At 45.3% G+C, this 24,510-nt stretch overlaps 1 protein-coding gene across 3 annotated transcripts in view; it reads right to left on the bottom strand.

Moving 5' to 3' along the window:
• The window catches only part of MKNK1 (MAPK interacting serine/threonine kinase 1), a 183,597-nt gene that overhangs the window by 119,164 nt on the left and 39,923 nt on the right, over nt 1-24,510 (bottom strand). For all 3 annotated transcript variants that reach the window (XM_078671672.1, XM_078671674.1, XM_078671673.1), the window contains exons 3-4: nt 19,077-19,172; nt 3,993-4,090 (exon numbers count right to left, since the gene is read on the bottom strand). In XM_078671672.1, coding sequence (XP_078527798.1) covers nt 3,993-4,090; nt 19,077-19,172 — 194 coding nt within the window. The remainder of the gene's footprint in view (nt 1-3,992; nt 4,091-19,076; nt 19,173-24,510) is intronic.

Genomic DNA, 24,510 nt, shown 5'->3' with positions numbered 1-24,510 from the left:
TCTGGTGAAGTTGGATTTTAAATTCCAGTTTAACAAATGCCACTTTTATAAAGTTGGCATTTCCTTACTTTAGCCATACGGGGCCTTTAGTAGTCTCTTGAATACGCGTCTGGGGTGGGTGACCGAGACTTCCTGCATTCACATACACAGCCACACACAAACAAAGGATAGGTGTGCCCGAGTGGTCATCTGCATGCAGACGGGCTATCCAGAGCAGGGAGGGGGGAGCGGACACCTGAAAGGGCTGAGTTTGTCCCTACACAAAGAATGGATTTACCCCCAATAATGGGTAGGAAGGTGGAGAATATGTGCAGTACAAAGCTTTCTTTGAAGTCTTCCCCACTTCAAAAATACACCACTGGCTACAAGTATTAGATCAGTACACTTCTGGACCTCTGGCTACTCTGCCACAAAGAAAAAATACTTTGGTGCTGAAAGGGCTGTCACTCTGCTGGACTCTTCCTTGCTGTGCCACCTTGCCTGGGTGAGAAAGACTGGGCCTACATCATTTGAACCCAGAGTGACTCTTGTATTCCGCTTTAGGTGTCCGCATAGAGGTTTTCCTGATACATGTCCTTATATAGTCACAATTCGCATAGCCCTTATTTAGGCATAAGATCCCAGTCCTTATTTAAGCATTAGCCATGCTATCCAAATACCTACCACCTACATCCGTCCACCTCAACTTCATAACGAGTTCTTAGAAACCAGACACTTACGCCATTGAAAGTTTCCCTAGCCTAGGATTATTGATTTCTCCAAGAACTTATTTATGATGCATGAACCGCTATACCCCCAAGGGTTCATTCATGAAGTCTTCCTCTGCCTGACTTTACGTCAATGCTAACATTCATGAGCATCTTCCAGGTACAAATACACTTTCCCTTACCATGGCAAACCACGGCTCGGCTGCACGGCAAGTAAGGAGGAGACCTAGACTTAGAGGAGCCCGTGTCCCGGCCTGACAAGACGCGGTCATCCCTGCTAGCAGAGAATCCAGCTTCCAGTGTTCTGACTCCCTTCGCGGGGTGTTAGAATTCAAGACCTGGAAAGAGATTCCCACTGCTCTCATTCTAAGGTATGGAGCGGACTAGAACTTAGAGGGACTCTTGGTATTACAAACTATAGAATACAGCACCTACTTCTTACCTCTTACTACACTTAGGTTAGGTACACTGGGGTAGAACTAGTTCGAGAAGCATCTTATGAGAACTCCTATTTTTAGCATATGTTATTTATGAATATGCGTCATAGCTAAAAGAATGCTAGCGCAGTATTATTTCTTTCTACTGCTTACGCTGTACATAATATCTCGCATGCTGTCGGGATTGTAACAGTACATCTTACACGAGATGTAAGACTGTTCAAAAAAATCTTTTAATTGAACCCAAGTCTTCTTTGTGTAACTCTGAAGAAACCAAGCATGCACGATTAGCTGAGTAAACTGTTACTTATTGATTCTAAAGTGAAACAAAAGTGGTCATGTTTATGCGGTTACCAGAAACTACTCCCTTCTCGTTTACAAGGAGTTTGTAGTGGCCTCCGATTTAGCTGGCACACAAAGTAATTCAGTTTAATATACTCGATAGGGGCATACGGACCTCAGTCCTATGCCAAACCTATAGTGTATATTATTCCAATGCGCAGAGCCTATTAGTGAAATAGGAACTACACTACAACTCAAGTTCTTACCTCCTGTAGCCAAGGTCTCAGGGACACAAAATACTAAGACCCTCCTGTTCAAACCCTTGGGCTCAGAGTGAGTCTTGTCAATTAAATTCCTTTCTTTATTTCCAAGAAATACATTCTTTTAGAAATATTACACATTCCCAATTTATTAACATAGTCACAAATGTCATAAAATCAGCTACATAACTTAATTCAAACACATCGAGCTCTAAAGTTGATAAAACAGGTTAAAGACTCAGGTTTATTTTAACTAAAAAACTCATTAAATGGTCTGCAGTGCATTATCCCTCAACTATTAAAGATTTGAAGGAGTAACTAATTAACCAGCAGCATGCAGCTAATTTGCCAACTAGAGCACATTATAAAGTGCAGTGTGCATAGCCAAATTATTGTAATCACGAGGGTCACATTCAATGTAACCTCACTAACAAAGCCAGTTTTGCCATCTTAAGTGCAGTGTCCCAATCGGAGCAACCCCTCGTGTAGTTGAAGTCAGCCTACCAGTTCACCATCACTACTGACCTGAGTGGTACCAACAAGGAGGGAGTCTGTCCTTCCAAGTGGTGCCATCCCAGTTCTGGACCCTTGGAAGTGGACCTAGGAGTTTGCTCCAGTGGAACAGCTAAATGCTCCGCTACAAGAAAGCAAAACACACAATTGATGGACAGAATGCAGAACAAATCAAAACATTCACCCCAGTCAAGAGATCTGGGCTAAATCCATCATTCTTTTGCTCACCATGCCACCCCAGTTTAGACCTGGCCATATGCAAATCAATCTTGACCCTGTGTCTCATGGGAACAGTCCAACCTGAACTGCCAAGCCAGGTCTTCAGTGGACCGGAAACAAGCATCCTAGGACCGGGTTCTACAGGGACCTGGCCAGGCCGTTCCGGCTGGACTGTTCTCATTGGGCGCAGGGTCAAGACTGGTTTGCATATGGCTGGGTTCAAACTGGAATGGCATGGTGAGTAAAAAAAACAATGGATTTAGGCCCAGATCTCTGTACTGGGGTGAATGTATGACATTGTTCTACACTCTGTCCATCAATTGTTCTTTGTGCCTTTCTCCGCTACGAGAGCAGGATCAATAATCACTGCTGTTGCGGGAACCAGACCGGAGCATCGTACTCTGAAGCACTGCATTCCCCCGGAACCACGGCCTCAGAACCACTGCATAGCTGCCACTGCGTAGAGAAGATCATGGTAGTTTGAGGATCCTGGCGAGTGGTTCACTGTAGTGAGGTGTGTGGAGAGTGCTGCTACACAGATCGGGTCATGGCCAGTACAAGTCTGAGATCTCCATATGGCAGTAGGGGATGGTGTGATGTTAGCAGCAGTCATCTACACCGGTTTGCCAACAAACCCTTGTTGCCTGTGTGCAGTGTGTACGCAGGTGCGCCCCCCCCCCTTATGCCTGAGGGGCTGCCGTTAATTGGAACCTGCTGCTGTGCCAATCACTCAGGGGAGCCACCAGAATACCAACAATGTAGGGACCATTCACAGGCCCATATATAACCAGCACGTGCATACAACACTGTACAGCACTACATAACAACTTGATGCAAGCCAAGTGAGAGTTAAACAAAGCAGAACTTAACATGAGTGAGCCGGCAGGCCTCAGTTCAATGGTCCAGGTAAAAAGGCCTGCTCACTCCTACCGATTACTACACTGTATGCTGCTACCAGCACACTTGCAATTTAACTTCCCAACACAAACAGTACATTTTTACCGCTACAATAGTAGCTGAAACTCTTCCTGAACAGACACAATTGATCCATGGTCAAATAGCAAACAATGAATGTTACCAAAAAATATCTGCCCTCTTTGCGGTCTTAGAAACCCAGGGGGTTTCTGGGTGCACAGGACTACACCAGTTTTCACCCATGACGAAAAAAAAAAAAAAAGCACCAGGGATCAAGACATCGTTGCGGCTGGGGCACTCTCAGGTAAGGGGTAAGTTAGGCAAGTCTGGCACCATGCGAGGGACTTAAGTCCCTAGAATACTCCACTAGAAAAATTAAGTTATAGCATTTATATCCTAATGCCATGGAGACTAAAGTTAGTATCGCTCATGTAAACTAGACTTCAATCTGCACATCTCGCCAAGGAAATAAAATACTGCTTCCAAAACCTCCATGAAGTTCTTCACATATTGTGTATTCGAAGAAAATAAATCAACGATGTGCTGCAGTCAGAAGTATGAAATTATATATAGGAAAAGGTCAGACATTTTTTGGGTCAAGACTGAATGGTAGGCGCCGCTCCTTCTCAAGAAGGAGATATGAATATGATCTACATTACCTTGACTGCATAATCTTGGCCAGTCTTCAAACTGACACAACCTTGTACTTTTGCATATGCGCCTTCACCGAGAAGCTCGTTTGTCAACTTGTACAGGCCTGCCGAAAGAAAAGCATCACTTTATAAAAAGGTACATACAGAAAGTTGTGGACAATACAGCAATTACATTCAAGGCATGCTTCCGACTTCCATTACAAATAAGGTCACAGATACAATAGTCAGGGAAATAGCTTCTGAAGTTAAATGCAGCTCCTTTTGAAAGCTCAAACTATAAAGACTTTCATTATCTGGACAGCAATCCAATCAAATAAAGTGCAATCACAAAACAGAAATAGAATTTATAACATGGCCATGTCAAGGAAGAGACCGATTCGCTTCCGAAAAAGTTTGCGCCATGTATTTTCAGATTTAACTAGGTAATTTCCCTAATGAACTAGGTCTAGCTCATCTGAAAGCTACAATGCGGTTACACAAAAAAACCTTGCTATAACAAAATTAGAATGTGGGACATGAAGGCAAGACATTTAATTTTCTAGCTCCTGAACTCCGGGCCTACTAGATGTGCGCGGTGCGATCTGCATTTTTCAAAGAGGTAGTCAATTTTTCCTTATTTGTGCTTTCAACTTATTTCCAACTTTGGTGGAAACCGATGTGAAATCTATGGGTGATCCCAGAGAGCTATTGAAACTTATACACAAGGCCTTGCTGCAGTCAGAATTTTGTCCAACTCAATGTTTTCCCAAATAAACTAACCAATTAAATAAAAAAATAAAAAGATAGACAATGATTCGGCAAAAAGAAAATTTGTACAGGGTTTTTATTTGCACTTCCGGTCATGATTGCAGATTTACAAAAGCAGTATACCACTACATCCACTATACCCTTTTGGTTGCAGATTTATAGGGTTTGTAGGTTTTCCAAGAACCCAAGGGATCCAGAGCGAACAACTGAGTTGGACCTTATAATGCTTATTCATTGTGTACTAGGTATAGAGTAATTCATATGGTAAAATATGAAGAGTGAAAACTGGGTATCCAGGAAACCTAAGTATTTCTGAAATTTACAAATCACTGCTTCCATCTGATGTCCATCGCTGAATTTGTGGGTACGCATACTAGCATGCGATTCGAAGGGCATTTCTCAAAAAATCCTTACACATTGGCTTGCATTTGGAAGGGACAACTGAAGAGAAATGCAATGGATATTAACAAATCTACTCGTGTGTTCACCCAAGTCTTAAAAATGGTAGCTCACTGGTGTGGGAAGCCTAGGGCCTTCAACATGAAAGGCCCCAAGACATAACAGACATACTATTAGTCCACTGAAAAGGTTTTTTTTTTTTTTTTTTTTTTTTTAAACGTGATTAGCTGTAGATTTTGGGCCCTAGTTCAGCTGGCACCTAGAGAAATCCGGGCCATCCCAGAGTGGGGAACTCTTACCAGATTTCTTAACCATAAGCCTTTGCAAACCCCAAACTTTGATTAAAAACTCACATTTGGGGGGGGAGGAGCCAAGCTCGCGAGCGAAATGGTCGCCTTGTAGCTCGGCTCCGTCAGCCCTCTGGCCTGACTAGCATATCCTGTTGAATATCCTGCCCAGAGGCGACAATTCTGAAGAAATAGAAGCGCAGCGTTTCGCTCTTACTCACCGTTTGGCCTGGAGACTCCGGCGTGCTGCGGTTCCGAAGTTGTGCCCCCCAAAGGGACCTGGGCCTTCGTGGTGTTGAGACCGGGGCCTCGCCTATCGGATCCGACCTGGCGTTGTGGTGACCGTCGGCCCCGACCGAGAGACTGCGCCACTGGTGAGAGCCGTTGTGAGAACATCCCGGTGACTCTGATCCGGGCCCGCTTTGACGGCCGGGAGGCTGGTGCGGGGCGCGGTGCTCCGTGGACTGATCGTGAGAGGGGGTCCCCCCGCCGCTGCTCCGTCCTTCGACCCTGGACCCTCGTCCTCTGACTCGGTTTGAGAGGAGCGCCAGCGATATTGCAGACGGCTCGCCGCCTTGGGCGAATCTCCTTTTTTCACCGAGGCTGCCATTGCTGGGACCCCCCCGGAAATCTGTAAAGGCCCACATTTGTGACCTGTTCCGAGAATCACGGAGGGTGGCGAGGAGGCTGAATTCACAAAATGGCTGCCGACGACCTGTGCTGTGGGTCTCCTCGTGATGACAGACTTGGGTTGCTGGACTGCACGGGGGCCTGGACGTGTGTGCGTGAACCTACGATTGGAGACGTTCTTGATGCCTTACGATCCTTACGCGCGGCCCTGGCCCCCCCGGTGCTCCGGGAGACTAGTTTTGTTCCACCGCCATCTTGGGTGAACGCTCCTTCATGGTCCCCTCTTGTCTCAGTGACGCCACTGCCTCGCCTCCCTCGGTCGCTACGAGGGTTACTGTCGCTATCCATCAACGGGTTTGCTGGCCGGTGGATTTGGAACCTCCTGCTCTTCGATGTTTGGAGTTTGGGGACTTGGAAGTCGTGCGGAGACCTGATCCTCCCCGGGTGCCTGAGAACAATGGTGGACCGCTGCCTGTTTTTGCCTTGATGAGGTCGTGTTTCTATTTTGCAGAGACACCCCCGCTTTTCCTAACGCCGAGACTGAACTCCTGTCTATCACTGCCCTGGTTGCTATTGCTGAGACATTTGAACTGCCTATTTGAACTTTTGCCCACTTGCTTATTGATTGCCCTCCCTGGCCTACGTTTTGCTCGTACTTTCTTTCATTTGTGTGCTTGCCTCGCATCGTGTTGCTTACTTCACACTGTCCTGTGGTGGGTGGTAATTGTGGTTAGGAAGGGATTGGGGTGAGATGCACGGCTCCCGGTGGTTTATTGGTGTGAAAATCCGTGGAGAAGTTGCTCATATTTCTAATGCTGTGGAAGACCCCCCTGTACGTTTTTTGGCGCTCGAGATGTGTCGTTCTGGTTCACATGTAATGCGATAGTATGGTTGGGTGGAGGGCTGTGACCGACCGTATTTGTTTCTGTCCTTTTGCTCCTCCCTCCCATTTCTTTCTTTTGTTTTCATGTCCCTTTTTTGTCTATATTCTTCATCTCTTGTCTCTACTACATTTCGGGTTCTGGTTTAGGGCGACAGGCGCGCTGTTTGGAGGGTAGGCCGTAGCCTTCTGCAGGGGTGCTGGGTGGGATGGGTGGGTTGGGTCCTATTTGATGTTTTATTTTCCTCAGTTCTATGGCCCCTATTGCATCTCTTTATTGGAGTGCCGCGTCTGTCCTTGCCTTCCGTGGCATGATTGGGGTGGGGTCTGTAATGTCGCTGTTCTTCTTTTTGTAGTTCTACTGCTTTCCATTGCGACTCCCATGCCCTTCTCGTTGCTGATATTACCGCTCTTATGTGTACCTTGCTACGGGGCGCTTGTTTAGGCGCGGCATTCCTCTTTCAGTCTGTGTTTTCCTTTCCCTCTTCTTCCTCTTTCCTCTCCCCCCCCCTCCCTCCCTTTTTTTTTCTCTCCCAAGGTCAGTATGACGGGTTAGTCTTGGTGTTGTCGCTATTCCGGCCCCTTTGCTCTGTTTCCGATGTGATATTGGGTGGTGGGGATGCAAAGCTGTTCTTAATTGTATACTGACTTGTGTTCACTGACCTGTTTTCATACCGATATGTACAGTGCTGACATTCCTGCATGGCTGCCCTTTTGCCTTACTGTTACCAGTGTTTTGATTTGAGAATCCGGATTCCTCTATATTGTCGCCGTGCCAGTCATGCTCCTTCTTGCCCTATTATAAAAAAATAACCTTCTTTACTCCTGTTTGCTGGCCGTTTGGATCCTATCCCCCCCACCCCCCCTTTTAAGATTGTATTGCTCCCGTTGCTTTATGATTGATTCTGTAACTTCATTCTGGACTTCTTGACTGCTTTCAAGTATTATGGCCGGCCAGTTTGGTTGTAGGCCCAGATTTGTATATCCTGTCTATACCAATAAAGGTTTACAAAAAAAAAAAAAAACTCACATTTGGGCAAAACACTTCTGGAATCTGTGGGTAGACAACGTTCCTACCACACTGGAACCCCTCTCAAAGCCCCCTCTTCCACCCCCAAAGTCTCCCAGTAAGATTTTTAAAAAGTGCTACGTCACTTGCGTTGTTAGACCTAATGCTTGCGACAGGAAAGGGCCAAAACAATGTGGAGACTGACACTTCCCGTCAGAAAAATGACCCTATTTGGACATGGGGTACTATGGTTTTTGGGTCAGGGCTCAGCAGTCACCCAAGAAAACCTAGGGGAGACCATTTTGGTGTGCCTCGCATGATCACCCACAATACCCAGCAAACCTTAAACGGACTAGAACTGTGCATTTTACTTGCTTTTCTGCGACAAGCTTCCAGAATCACCAGAAATCCTTTTGAGGGGTGTGCTAAATTCAAGGGGGGGGGGGGGGGGGGCAGAGAAGGGAGAATGGTAACAAAGGGTAATACAATCTTTGTAAAAAAGGAATTGGGGCTGCAGCAGCCATCGCACACAGAAGAGATGAGGAATACTTTCTCGATAAGGAGAACAAGTGTGAATGGGATTAAACAGTGTACATAAGAAATGTGACGAACTAAAGTCCCTCTAAGACAAGAATGGTTTAGGAGGCAATGCCCAACAAACCCTTCAGAAATCTAATCACAACTAGCAATTTGAAAGAGGAACCTTGGGCAGGGAAAGGTCTGCCTTTTTAGCCTTTCTAATCTTTAACTGTGCCCACTGCAAAGCTTTGCAGAAGTAGAGAAAATCTGACAATGGCCTACAAGGGATCCAGGGGGCAGTTCCTAAACCAAGTCTCAAACTTTTCCCACCATTCCAAATTGCGAGGACCCCATCCACCACGTCAAAAAGGCAAATCCGAATCGGTCAGTTCTCGCCATTCAATCTCCATGCATGGAGCTGCAGATAGCAGTACACCAGGGTCCTGCACCCAAATCATTGCTGAGACAGGAGAGTCACCCGATTGGTTGGAATGGTGGCAAAAAATCCAGCCAGGGCATGTCCCATGGGTTGGAAGTGTGCTGAGCAGCTTTGGGGTTAAATAATTTGTGGTCTGCCCACTGACATCTGCTCAACTAGTCTGCTCAGGCATTCAACAACCCTACCAGGAGGCTGGCTAAAGAAGTTCCCCTGGATTCACCATTCTCCAAAAGGCACACTGCCTCCAGGCACGACAACTAGAACCTCAAATCACCCAAATTGTTGCAGTAATACATGGTCATTAGGTTGTCTGCGAAGACTAGCACCAGCCTCCCCTGGAGAGTTGGTAGGAAGACTTTCAGCATCAGTGGGATGTCAAAAAACTCCAGGAAGTTTATGTGGAGCGGATGCTCTGAGACAAATCCATCATCTTCACCTCTAAGAGATGGCCTCCAACCCAGAGTAAAGACATCTACCATTACTGTGAGTGGGTGGGGTAGGAACAGCAGCCTGATGCAAGACACGTTAGTTTACACCTACCGTCACCAAAGGTCCTAGGCAGTCTCCTCCCTGGATCTTCGCCCATTGGAAATGGAGGTTAAGCTGTAAGGTCTTCATGTGCCAGCTTGTGCAAGTGACGAGGAGGGTAGACAAAGCTAAAAGTTTCAGAAGCCTGAGACATGTAGATGCTTAAAGCGTGTTTGGAGGGTGGACTAGTGTGGGGGGTAAAAAGAATAACCATACACTAACCAATACAAAGCAGACATTATTAGTTCTAGAATGATCTTTTATGCTAGCTAAATGGAGAGGGGAAAGAATTCCGCCAGAGAGCTCTTGAAGACAGTTACTGCATTATCTAAACTCCAACAGGGGAATGTATTTGCCCCGGATCAAGTTCTGTGACAAAATGGCTACCTTCAGTAGAAGTAGAAGTAGCAAACAATATATGAGGAACTAGAGGGTCAGAGGTCTGGCCCGGCCTCCTCTCAGGCTGAGCTCACAGAAAATGTGGCATCCATCACTAGCCACCGGACTAGTTTCTCCCCGATGACAGTGGGCATTGTTGATGACTGGCTACTAAATCTGGATCCCCGACAGATCCATGCCCGCCAGACAGCATTTAGGGAGTCTCGAACAAAGTTAGCGGTCGACTTGTCCCTCTCGTGAATAATGTTATCAGGACTGGTGTCTTCCCAGCTTCATGGAAGAAACCTGCATCAGGCCCATTTCAAAAAGCTTTCCTTGACCCTTTCTAAGTAAACTACCGTCCGATTTCCTGCCTGCCCTTAGCAGCCAAAGTTTTGGAAAAGGCCATCAACTCAGAGCCCACGGTGTACTTGAATATCAACAATCTTCTAGATTCAACTCAACATGGCTTTCGATCGGGCCACTCCAAGGAGTCCGCATTAATCATGGCCACTAAGGAAATGTTGGCAAGTTGATGTGGTGGCAGGGCTATCCTTAGCCTATTGGACTTATGAGCCGCGTTTGATACGGTTAATCATACTGTACTTGTGCGACGGCTGGAGACATTAGGAATTGGAGACACTGCGCTAACCTTGCTCACCTCTTTCCTGAAAACCAGAAAAGGGAGGGTGTGCTGGGATAACCTTGAATATGACAAATTCTATCTTCCTGGGGCAGTTCAATATTTATGTGACACCATTGGCCAAATTAATCAGGGACCACAGCTGCTCACAAGTATCGCATGCAGACATTACTCAAATTATTTTTACAATCTCCTTAACGGCAGACAGTGACCGACAGATTCTACAGTTGTCTTGGGCACATCATGGAATGATGTACGAGAACGATCTAACATTAAACACGGAAAAGACAGAGGTTAAGGAATTTGGAAATGGTGCCCACCCCATCTGGAACCAAGCATGGTGACCGGCAGTGGCAGGAGTTGGTCCAGTCCCTGTAAACAAATTGAGAAACTATGTGATGTCCAGGTTAACTTCTCAGGGCAGAATAACCTATCAGCCTGCTACTTCCTTTTAAAAAAGGTAACAAAATTCTGCCATTTCTCCCTCCGATGTGGTTATCAAAGGGGAGGGACAGATTTGTGGGTTTTTAATAGGTCCAGCGTACACACCCTAGATGCATTTAACAAATAAAAGAGTATGAATTTCCTAGGTGATATGGTGGTCACCATTAAAATGCCATGGCTAGTGAGGTCTGGCAACGTATTAAAGGAGGTGTAAAAAAAAAAAAAAAACCTAAAAAAAAAAACCTAAAAAAAAAAAAAAAGGCGGGGGAAGAGCATTCCTCCTTTCGGAACTAGGGCTCACACCCAGCAAGCTAGGTGTCATGCTTAATTTGAGCCTGCTCCTCGTTGGGCCGGCGCTGCAATGCCCAACGGGGACCCTTAAAAGGGCCCTTTGTCGGAGATCTTTTGTTCCTTGCCGTAAGGGTGCAGTGGGTGTGAGGGGCCTAGTTGGGTGTAGATGTGTGAAGTGATGTTTAAAAAAACAGGTCAGAGAATCCTCTTGAAGGCTTTATTCTGTGAGGATTATGAATCCTAAACCGGTCCCAGGATGCTGGTTTCCGAGGATTATGAATCCTAAACCGGTCCCAGGATGCTGGTTTCCGGTCCATGGAAGACATGGCTTGGCAGTTCGGGCTGGACTGTTCCCATGAGGCACAGGGTCAGACTGATTTGCATATGGCCATGTCTGAAATGGGGTGGCTGAGTGGGCTAAAGAATGGTGATGGATTAAACCCAGATCAGTTGACTGGGGGTGAGTGTTTGATTTGCTCAAACGCTCAGTCCATCATCCCCTTTTGTATCGCTTTATTCTGTGAGGGACCCTACCTGAATAATATAATGCGGGAGGGGTAGCGCATTTGGTTTTTAATATGACAAATCACATACTCTACTCCCAAATGGTCGACATGTTTCCCGCCCTAAAATTGTCATGTAATGATCAGTGGCGATTCTTCAAGACCGTGGAGAAAATATTATAATGAATAACTATCTACATAAGAGTGGAAACGGTGCTGTGCTACCTACCACTAACTTGACCCTAGGGAGTTACTGGTTAGGGAAGTGAGGCAACCTAAAGTAGTACAAAGTATGGCCTCATCTGGTGCAGTGGATTAAATGTACACCCAAAAGTGGTGTCTGTACCCCGGTTCGCCGCTCACAGGAAGGCCCTCTCACATTATTTTAGTCAGGCAGGGTCCCTCATAGAACTAAGCAGAGCATCCAAGCTCTGGAATGAGTTACCACTAAACATTAGGCTTCAATCCGTCAGATCCCAGTTTAAGAGCCTGGTTAAAACCTGGCTCTTCCCTTCCCAGTAGGGAAGGAGTACCACCTGGTTTCCCTGTGCTTTGTTTTTTCCAGCACCAAGACGCAGCAGCATTCATGTGCTTTATTAGCCATTTATTTACGAGAGCCAAACCCACCAAGACCAAGGATTAAACCAGAATGTCCTGGAGTACAGAGTTGGAAAAACTTTTAACAATTTCCTGGCTAGCCGCAATAAAGGGAATACTCTGCACAAGGGACAAATTAGTTTGCAGATAGAAAATCCCAAAGATGACAAAATCGTGACGGTCATCTGAAGGCGGAACATGACTGACTGGAGAGCCCATCCTCATCAGCCACTCATTGCCATGCAGCAATACATGCATCTCTGACCAGCTCTATCATCTTCATAAACTTCCAAGGTGCAGAGGTAAGACCAACAAATTGGAATTAATCAGATTCCCACCAAGAACTAAAAGTAGAGTCTGTGGGACTGCAGGATGGGTGCATGAAAATACATATCTTGTAAAGCCAAGGACACCACCCAGTCTTCTGGATCCAGAGCAGAAAGAACCTGAGCCAGAGTGAGTATTTTGAATATGTCCTTCTGTAAGAGGTGGGTGGGGGATGAACCAACACTACCTACCAGATGGGCATGGTCTTGGAAGTGAAATCACAGTAGCTTGTTTATCATAGCAGAAGGGAAAGGTCACAGAGGCATGCTGATTTTGGCTTAAAACGCAGTAGGGGCAACCACCACGCCACCTGTAATGGAGAGAGGCCTGAAAAGGCTGCACTCAAATTTGAGAGCGGTTGATATGACCGTCAACAGACCCCGCAAATAACCTCAGAACATCGTGTACTGTTGGTGAAATGGACAGACTGGCAAGAGCAACTCTAAGGAGTGTGCCACATCAGTGGAACATGTTAAGGGCAGCAATGTAGAGTCGGTCTTCTCCCAGAGACGTCTAGAGCAGAAGGGGGCATTAACAATGCTAGGACATCCAAACATGCATCTCAGCACTGCCCATGAGCACCCTACCCAATCTGTTGGGTCAAGGCCAGCACGTAGGACATAGTTTTCTGCATCTTTGGCCAACTTTCACCCAGGCTAAACTGGACGACAGGGTTTCCAAGGGACAACCAGCAAGACTTCAGTGGCCACGTCCACAGTGAAAGCAGACAGAAGCCCAAGAAAAACACAACTTTCAGAGAGCATCAGGCGAGACTGAACATATCTATGCTTTTGGTGCAACTTGTTCTTATTGGTTAAATTCCCCAACTGCTAGAAAGCATGGTTTCATTTTGCTCATTGACACCTGCACCAAAAGAATTTCTGGAGTAGGTTACTGGGTTACGAAGGTCGGATTGCAGTCACCGTACCTATGCCATATGGCCACTATCGGACCAGAGAGCATTCAACAATGTATTACCCAAAAGAAAAATCTGAAAGGGAGTTTTATATAATTTGAGTCCAATCTTAAATTACCTAGGTTCTGAAGCAATTATACTGACATTTCTCACAGATGTCCAACACAATCCAGAAATCAGGCTAGATCTGGACAATTTATTGAAGCAATACCAACCCAGTAGTACCAGGTGGTGCTGGGTCTTCAGTCACAGATCTGCGAAACATTGACGCTTTTATGCATCGTCTGTGCCTCTTCCTGCAAAGGAGCCGATTATCACAACTGTCAATTTTTCTGCACAAAGTTATAGCTAAACTCAAAAGATGCATCAAACACTGCTTTACAAGAATTACCACCCTCAGTAGAGAGGGAGGCAGCTGGATGACCCTTCCTTCAAAAACATTACCAAAGGCAAGTTCTATTTTTCCCATTGCTATTCTTACCAACAGGGACCACTCTAAGGCAGCATGACCCCAGATTAATTAGGATTCAGATCTGCCCTCCATTCAAAGCAGGTCTGTTTTGAGACAGAAACCCACTTTGCAGCGAGACAAACTGCATTAGCTGATGCACTTCAGAGAAGGGGTGAACTCAGCTATTTACTTTATAATAAAAAAAAGCTGCATTTACCCCTTTATCAATATATTTACTAACCAATCACTTTTTTCTGCATGCTTTCCCCGCAGGGAATCACAACGCAGTCTTAATACCATTTTATACAGCAAAACAATCATCCAAAAAAAAAGCCAATTCATTCAATTTGACAGACAACGTTCCTGTGCTAACTATGAACAGCTGATAGCCCAAGACTTCCATAGACCTTCCCCAGTAGTCGGAGCTCCCACATAGCATCTGAACAATGGAATCCCTCCAGAGACTTTGAAGGCTGTGAGTTGGAATGAACTCTGGCTAAGATACAGATGAAATCCCAAAACTCACCTGTGAAGAAAGCTTCACCCTCAATCACAGTTGGTTGTTATGAAGTATTCAATGTCAAGTCGAGACGCAGCTTTATTAGTTAAGATGTTGGCGAATGAAAGGACTGTGGGGTTACTGCCATAGACAATTGGGAGGATGCTGCAGTAGCAGACTTCCATTAGCTCCTCAGTCCTCATTAGGAGCGAAAATGCTGCTAGTCACGAGGAACTAGCAAGCTCAGCCTCTAGAGCGCTGTACCTGGGAACCTTAAACGGTTTATTAAGTTTTCTATTTGAAAAGGGAAAACACAGATCGAGACATAGCAAAGCTCTGATGAACGAAGGTTTTTTGGGGGGCTAAAAGGCACACGTTTGCGAGAGCTAACCCAAATTCACCCAACCTACACTGCACTGGAACATCCAGACTCATGAAATGCAGTCAGAGCATGATCTCATAACCCTGAGAACATGCTGCAACAACACTGTTTAGGTGGGTCGGAACTGCATACTTGGATGGTCCATTGCATTATTCACCAGGTTTAGGAATACTCTAAAATGTTTGGGGTGGTTTTCCAGCAGAGTACTTCCAACTCCCAAAGTATGGATTTAACTCACCAGGAGCTGGACTACCAAACACCTAACTGCCACTGCAGCACCATGATACAATGGCAGGAGGTGCAAAGCAGAAAGTTGTGCATAGTCTAGGTCAAAAAAAAGAACGCACATCAGGCTTTTAGAGTAGGGTTAAAAAACAGGAATGCACGGTTGGAATGGACTGGTTTCTATCCAGGTGGTTCACAATCAACTATGAACTGGGCATTTCCCCCAGACAGCTTAGACATTACCCACAAGTGTATTATTGAAAGGTGACTGGGGCAACTGGAATAGAGGAGTGTTCATCTTCTAGGCCAAATCTCATTCACAAAACTAGCATTTAGTTGGTCAGAATGCAAAACCATCTCTAAATCTGCTATCCAGAGCCATCTCCCTCAACTCCAAATAACTTCTCAGGGATTGAGAATTTACTTTCCGTAAAGATCTAAAAAAAAAAAAAAAAAAAAAAAAAACTAGCATTCCAGCGAACCAGACAAAGTCACAGATCCAAAAAGCAAGATAGAAGACAATTCTCTGGCTAGTGCTAATCATTCCGACCGCTCTGTAAAGTTCAGTGTTACAAATTAAAGCAGTCCTAGAACCTCAGAGCCATCCGGTCTTGGGACTAATTTAATGTCTTAGACCCATTAATAAACAAGCATTTACAATGCAACGGTTTCGCCTTTGGAAAAGTTAGAGCTATTGGCATTGTAAATTACATTTTTATTTATGTGTTGGCTTTGAAAACATAAATAAATGACATTGTCATTTACAAAGCCAATAGCCTAATCTCTCGCAAATGCGACCCCTATTGCATTTGCACACACAAAACCGGGTCACAAGCAGGCAGAGGCACACACAAAAACTGGTCACAAGCAGGCAGAGGCACACACAAAAACGGGTCGCAACCTCACCGGTGTGAAGGGTGTCGGCTGGAGTCGAGATGGATATTACCTGTGCATTTGGCTGGGCTAGGAAACCGATAGCAGCTTTGACAAAGATGCTCAAACCGGCCCTGCTCCCTTTGTCTCCTAGCACTATCTCTTTTCATCCATCAGTTCTCTCACTCCTTTTCTGATCGCATTCTCTCAGCATTCCCCCTCCATCCCTCGCTTTCTCTCTTAAACCACCTGCTGCAGTTCACCTTGGAGAGCTCGAGAAAGTGACAGATGCACCAGGAGTGACCCAGGGCTTTTAAAATCGGCCTCCTGTGGCTCCAATCCACTGGGAAATGCCCGGTGGAATAAAAGGCTTCTCTGGCCCTGCATATGGTGAAGCAAAAGCCATAGTGTAACCCCCCCCCCCACACACACACACACACACACACACACACAAGATGCCTGTGTGCATGTTCTCTGCCTTATATTTAGGGCTCCCAGTTTTATGGTATTTCTTTAACATTTCACGGTGTATTTATTTTTTAAACACCTTTTTGGTATTCACCCATATTTATTCTGTATTTGGAGAATAAATTGAGCCGTAAAATTGTATATTTTTACATTTAGTTTACTAATAAATATGCATTCATACTTTTCGGCCTGGCACGTTTTACAGCCGAGCCAAGTTTCCCAGGATAATGCGCATTCCAGTTTTTTCTTTGAATCTGGGACTTCTTGTCTTGTTCATACCATTACAAAACCGGGAGTACACATCCCAGAATTCAAGGGAAAAAACACGTGGACTGGAGAGCGACATCAGGACGGGGGACCTGGCAACTATGGGAGAATGGAGATGAAAGGTGTACAGAGAATGACGAGCTTTATAAAAGGTGTATAGAGGGTGAACAAAGATACAAAGGGGAAAAGGTTACGTGTACACTTGTAAAGGGGCGGCTATGGTTCGAAAGGTGTACAGGGTATACGGAGGTACAATGGCAATGCGGGTGCAGTGGTGATAGAGGGTGCAGAGTTGCTTGGACATAATGGAGGTGAACTGAGCTCTAAAGCTGTGAAACTAATGACGCGGGAGGTTGATGTGCCCAAATGAAATTTATACGGTGCAAGGGCAGGTACTGCATATTATTAACCCACCTTAGTCTCTGGGTCACCCGTCAGCCTCCACAGCACCCCCGGAACTCACCCACCGTAAGTACCCATGGACTTGGAAAAAGGGGGACAGCAAGAACCTGGTGTGGAAGGAAGTGGGGACCCTCGAGTCGCCACACACGAGGGCATTCTGGCGAAATGGAGGGTGAAAGGAAAGGGGGAGTCGGAAGTAGAGATGAAGCGGAAGAGTGACGTAGCACCGGTGCCACGGGCCCTAGTTTAAGAAAGAAAAATGGTCGACTGCATTTTCAGTAGAAAAATGCAACAATCATTGGAGGTGAGTGAGGCCCATTATTATCTGGGACCCGGTGCCACTGCACCTGCTGCTCCAGTGAAAACTAGGCCCCAGGAGAGAAAGCGGACGGGGCATAGAACAGGGGACAGAAAGGGAAGAGATGGACATTGAAACGGAAAGACAAGGGCACGACTGAGGAAAGTAGCTAAACAAGGATAGCAAAGCAAGGAGAGCGTTAACGCGATACAGAAAGAGGCGACAGGAATACACCAGATAAAGGAGGAAAGAGGGGCCGCAAACAAATAAGTGAAAGATAAGGAAGAACGAGAAAATGAAAACACAGCCAAGAGAAGCAATAGAGCAAATGTGTGAGAAAATTTAAACAAGCACCTACGGGCACACGGACAGCGGGAGGGGGGGGCGGGAACGGGCACACGGACATCATGCAACCCACCCCTGAAAACGACATTTTGGAAGTGTGGCGAAAACAAAGCTTTAAAAAAAGCTTTAAAAAAAAAAAAACGCCCACCGCCGCATGACGATTGCAAAGGGGCGGGATGAGTAAAAATCGCGGGAACGCCCACGAATCTGCTCCAGCATTGACGGACAGATCTCTGTTCCAATGGCTAGCCTCCATTTATGGAGCTAGCCAATGGAACAGAGCGGCGGGACTACACAACATACTCTAAACAAAAGTTTTCGCCTGCGCGAAAGTCTGCTTGCGCAGCTTTCGGCAATGCGAAACCTAAAAAGGAGTAGACATTCAAAAACTTTGCTTTCAGCTAACTGCTTCTAGTGCAGGCAATTCCTTCGAGATCCAATCAGGATGCAGAATCAGCAAGGGCAGTTAAATTAGACTGGTTTGAAATAAAATGCAGGAGAAAATTAATATATTCCAAACTGAACATTAGATAAAGATTTTGCCAAACTGTAGGTGTTATGCAGCCTTGTAGGGGGGGCACAATCATCCCATCTCCCCCAATTTTCACCAGCGACAAATCTGGGGACTGCTTGTCCCTGTCGCCTTTTAGGCTGTGCTTGTGACCACGCCCTTCTTTCCGATTGGGACCTTTGAACACAAACTCTTGGTCACTCACTGGTATTTCCCTTGGCACACTCTCGCACCCTGCTGCTGCAGTGCACTTTGTTTGCTGCCTGCAGGGGAGGGTTGGCTGCATTTCCCAGTCAGCGGTACCCCTGCCGGAAAGAGAATCTTTAAAGTCCCAGAAGGGCAGGCTCATACAAACAACCTACCTCAACTGTGTGCGAAGCAGCATCCTCCTGCAAGGAGCAGATTTTTTTTTTTTATACGATCCAAGACGTCTAATCATTCTCAACACATTAGGCTTCACTGGCAGTGAAAGGAAACAAAGGTTTGCCCAGTGGCAAAAACATGCACTCTTTTGCCCAATACAAATTAAAGAAAGCAACAAGCATGCACGACTCCATGGTGGGTTATTGCTTAGCATTACTGTCAAGGCAAGGCACCTGCTTAGTCCGACCAAAGTATACCATGCAGTACTTCACAAGCCGTCTCAAACAGCTGAATCTCTGCCTTTTAAAGAATTGGAATGGAATAAAAGGGCCAATTGGTCAACTTGAAAGCTATACTTCAATTATCAGTTGGTCAGTAGTCCCATACGAGTTAAAGAATGAAGCTACATACCAGGTAAGGAGAGGTGAAAATGGCCCAATAAGTGAACAGCACGCCAACGGTCACAAACCTGAAAAAGTTCCAGTGCGGTCTTCTGCAGCTCTAGTCTTTTTCTTTTTTCGTTTACCAGCATCTGGTATAGGAATGGGTTGACTGTTCACCATCTCTGAATAATAAGTAAAACCACACACCAATTAAATTAGTATCATGCAACAGGTGATCATGACCTCTGCCTTTAGTTTTGACTTTTTTTTCTAGCCAATACCTCCATCCATAAAGAGGTCTTACATCAGACTGACTTTTTGCCCTAGGTCAATGACATGAAAGATACTAGAATGTAAATGTGGCGATTAGCCTCTTACAGATCTACATCCTGCATTTAAAGGTTTCTGGTTTTCCCCAAATTGAAAGGAGCACAGTTAACCAATTTTCAGCCTAGCAGACTTAAATAGCATTCAGAACTCTAGCATCACTGCAATGCACTAGTTGTTACATGGTAGTAAAATTTTCAACACCAGTTCATTAGACCCACATTGGATTCCCGTGACTAAAAACTCCTAATGAGCAGTTGATAGAGGCACCAATAAAGGCAGCAGACTACAAGGTCTACTTTGCGCGCACATTTGGAAGGTACTGCAGCACAACGCAGTCAATTCAAGTAGCTAAATAAGTACCCTGTCCAAAACGAGTAGGTGATGGGGTGGGCTGTGTATGTGGAACTCCGCAAACGGACATCATAAAGGTGGCTGGTGTGAATAACTTTAAACAACCGCTCAGTGAACACTGCTCCTCTAAAGCACAAAAGAGTCATACTTCGACAGTGATCTTATTATCAAAGGCTCCTAGAGCTAGACTGCCATAGGGCAGCACTGCTGAAGGCATGATGGAATGCTACCTCCTCTGGTTCTGCACCTGGTCGGTGGTTAACAGATTCACAACTCAGATCAATGTTCAAATACCTCAGAGGCACAGAAAGTTGCATTGGTTCTGTCGAAAGAAACTAGTGATGGAGACATTCATATCCTTGTTTTTTTTCTGTTTTACAAAAATAAGTTAGTAACGCTTTTGTTTTATAACTCAATTTACACAACGGAGCTATTGCCAGGTTTCTAGTTACCATAACCAGAGCATCTAATAAAACATACAAATTATAGAAGGGGCACATATTAAACGCATGTGGCTGGTGCTACACCATGAAATAACCTCACAGGATCCAAAGTGATATGGACAAGACAATGAATCACCTAAATGCAACATGAATTACTGGAATCCATGGTCAACGTTATCACCCAAGGTTCTAGAAATTAAAAATGTCCCTTTGTGGCTGAAAAAAAGCGAACCAAAGGAAATTGATATTAAAGGAAGTGAGAATACATTTGCTTCAGTCAGCGTTCGCTTACACCATAGGAAGCGGTAACAGGACAGATGGGGCGGGGGGTGGTTTGAGAAATTAGCATGTTAGCATAATCAGTGCACTCTGCCAAATGAAAACTAAGCTGCAACAATATAATTTCCCCCTGCCTAGGCGAGCTGCTTACTCCTAAAACATTGCTACTCTCCAGTCTGTGGATCACTGACAATAAATCAATCAGGGGTTTGTAGAGCGCACTACTATCAAGGCACGGGGGGGGGGGGGGGGTTCGAGCTGCTCCAAGTTCAAAGAGTCAGGTCTTGATGTCTTTTCTGATGGTTTGCAGAGTAGGGCTTTGTTGCAGGTTTTGGCCATGATGTATGAGAAGGATCTGCCTCCCATTCTGGCTCTGCGGATGCAGGGTGTTTCGGCCAGGGCTAGGTCAGCGGAGCGGACCCATCTCTTGGGGCGTGGAAGGAGATCCTTTCGTTGATGTATTGTGGTCCGGTGTTTTGGCTTTGTAGGCATGTGTGAGCAGCTTGAAGGTCACTCGTTGACAGGGAGCCAGTGGAGGTCTTGCTCGAAAGTGCTGGGTGATGTGGGTGTGTCGGGGATGCGGAGGATTAGTCTGGCTGTGGCAGTCTGGAGTTTGTGAAGGAGATGTGTTGATTCTGTGGTAGCAGGAGTTTCCATAGTCCAGTCTGCTCGTGATGAGTGCATGGGTAACTGTTTTCCTGGATTCAGGAAATGGACCATTTGAAGGTCTTGTAAAGTATGCAGAGAGTGTTGAAGCATGTGGAGGATACGGTGTTGATCTGTCGGTTAATGGTGAGTGTCGTTAAGTATGATGCATAGGTTGCAGGCGTGGTACGTGAGAGGGTTTCTGATGACAAGGGGCCACCTGGTGTTGTCCCAAGTGGTGGGGGTGGATCCAAGCAGGAGGAATTCACTTCCCTCAGTTGAGCTTCAGGCAGCTGCTGCTCATCCAGGATGCGCCGTCGTGCATACCCTTCCTGGAAATTGTGCCGGATGATGTTGGGGTCCTTGGTGAGGGAGAGCAGGAGCTGGGTGGGATCGACCTAGGATACTATGTTGAGTCCATGTTTTCTGACAATGGTTGCGAGGGGGGAGCCATGTAGATATTTAAGCGTGTGGGGCCGAGGGAGGGTCCTCGGGCACTCCGCATCCGATCTGTGGATTCAGAGATGAAGGGCAGGAGTCTTATTCTTGGACTGGATCTGCTCCTTCCTCTCCAGCAGAACTCCAAGGCAGTTCACGGAATGCTGGTGTTGGAGTCTGGCAGCTAGTGTGCAGTGGGAGATGGTGTCGAAGGCGGCTGAGAAGTCTAGTAAGATGAGGGCTACAGTGTGGCCTCGATCGAGGTGTGCGCTGATGACATCTATGGTCTCAGTGCTGTGGAATCTGGATTGAGGAGGTTGGATTGACACCATGTACAACTTACATGTACTGAAAAGGAAACATCAAGGTCATCCGGAGAGAAGTTTAAACCTCCTGCAATAACAGAACTCTGAGGTATAACACATTTTTTTTGAAACACCACACAATTTACCATGCAATACTCCCTCCCCAGGATCACACCGAGCAAGTATCACAATGAAAGCTAGCAACAAATAACTGCCTAACCAGTAGTCCTCACCCTACAAAAAAAAAAAAAGCAAATTGAAATGCTAATGTTCACTGGCAATGGAGTGGTAAGTGAAGCTCACATCTAGAACAGACACACGGAAGAAACACTACAAACATGAAAGCAAGGACACAAATATTAGATTCCCTCAACTCATCCACCATGTAAAGTAGGCCATATCACGCAAGATGCAACAGGAGAGGCCACTTAAGGTGCACACATGTAGTTTGCTGCCAAGAAACCGGTATAGGCTGCATTTCAAGCAGACTGACATCACAGCCTAAGAAGCTGGAACCATTTGAATCACAAGAATCCAAGTAAAGGAAGCTTGCACAATATCATGAACTTCTAAAGCAGATTCTTTGCAAAGGCCCAAGGCAACAGAAAGTTTGACAGCCAACTGTGGACCGCAAATTTACCCAATACACAACTAATGATGTCCCTTCTGCATTCACAAACTTTGAATAGACGTTGGTGCCATGACCAAATGGAAGTAGAATCTAATGAGATTAAATCAATGATGCATGGAGAAAGATTGCAGAGAAACAATCCCAGCTACAGCAGAACCAAGGTATGGGTGTAGTTAACCAATGAATGACATAGCAAATTACCTGCAACTATTGAGTGCCAATATGGAATTAACCAGTCTTAATCAAATCACTATTAGGTTAATGCATGCCAAAACTCCTCAATACGGTGGAGTTAGTTGAATTTTTCTCTTCTATATTTTTGATTAACAAACCCCAAATACTGTTTGCCAACATGTATGAATTCACAATCTCAAACAAACGTAGGAATGTGCCAGTGATGCAAGGTGCATGCAAAGGCTGGTACCAACATACTACATTTGGACACAGCATTTGCTAGACCTGTAACCAGCAATACATTGAACATGCAGAACTTATGCCCAGTAATGCAGGCATGCAAGATAAGTTGGCGGATTGTTCCTTAAAATAGAAAGAAGGAAAAGGGAATTACAATAGGACCACCACAGTCAATTTTAGAACTACAAAAACATGTAGTGGGCTATTTCCTTGTAAAAAACTAATTGGGGTGAGCTAAAGGCCTCTGGCCATACAATTAAAACACCATAGAATACTAGCTCAAAAACTCTCAATGTTTGGGGTGGTGCTTAAATATTTATAACATCCAAGATCACCCTCAAAATAGATGCAATCTTTTGTTCGAACCTTTAACTGTTAGGACTATTGAAAACAAGGAAAAGCTCAGATGCAAGTAGGAATTGGTTATAGTTATTCATCTTGGCCACGTGTGTTGCCAGTCAATCCCCTTTAAATTGATCTGTACCATGACCAGGGCCTTCATCCTTTGCAGATAACAGCTTAAAGGTGCGGTCCCTGAACTAAACTACAGCATAAAACACTTGCATGTTTTCCCCTCTGGAGTATACTGCAAGGCCTTATGCAGCCACCTTTCAGAAAGCCTGGTCTTAACCATTTAATTCTTTGACGTAAAAGCTGGGGACTTATACAGACAATGATAGATTCACTGTTGTACCAACATTGGCAGCAATTGATATTAGAATTATACTTGGTGCATACTTGCCCGAATTCTAGGAGTGGGACTAAACCGCTGCAGACGTATAAAAGTGCGTAATCGACCTGGACATGCTGGATACTAGATAACTATTTACATTATCTGTGTAACTCAGGCCCGCTATTTGAAATGAAATCTTGTTGCATTTAACACCAGGATCTACTGTGAGAAAAACTGACTTGCTTCTTAAACTGCGCCATTGGTGTGGAAAAGCTCCAGAGGGTGCCTGCAGAGTGATAATCGTGGATTTAAATAAGTTTTACCAGGGAGAAAACTTGGCAGAGTCGGAGGAGATGGCAGACCAAATTGCCGCCTTAAAAGAGAAGCCCTAGAGTATCTTGGCCTGTGGCAAGCAACTCTAACCCGTACCATCATAAGTGTTAATGGATGATGGCTGCATCTGGTTGAATTGAAGCATGATGGGTCAACGGCTAGAAGAGGGGGCAACCTCAAAAATGTACCTAAAAATCTCGGAAAGTGACTTAATAAGCCATGTGCTGCCCAAACCTGGAAATATTCCAAGGAAGGCAGATACTTTGTATAAATGACTAACACCAATTTAGAAGCCTTTTCCTTCGCTCCTCTATTTAAAGTTGCTCGACGGCAAACATTAAGCTGCTTTGGAGTTTAAGTGTTCAAGATGCTCTCAAGGAGTCTTTATCATCCAGGCAAAACAAACTCTCAAATAAGAATACTCTTTGTGGCAAATTGGGGACGAGTGTGCTGCAAGACAGTCAGCTCACAGTGCTTTCACCAAGACTGTACACTTGTTCATTTCAGTCTTAAAGCTCTGAATACTTACATTGTAACTAACAATTTAAGAGCTTTTTGAAGACCTGTAGCAATGTGGTCCAAAGCTCACTGCGTGATCTGCATACTGTAAATGTAAGGAAGCTGGTTTGCGGGCGCAAGTCCCCTGAACCTTAATGGCAACAGGCACATCTGCAGTTT

This window comes from Lissotriton helveticus, chromosome 1_2 (genome assembly GCF_964261635.1).
Source record: "Lissotriton helveticus chromosome 1_2, aLisHel1.1, whole genome shotgun sequence".
NCBI lineage: Eukaryota > Metazoa > Chordata > Amphibia > Caudata > Salamandridae > Lissotriton > Lissotriton helveticus.
The sequence above is the reverse complement of the archived record's forward strand: the minus strand, read 5'-3'. Positions and strand labels throughout refer to the sequence as shown.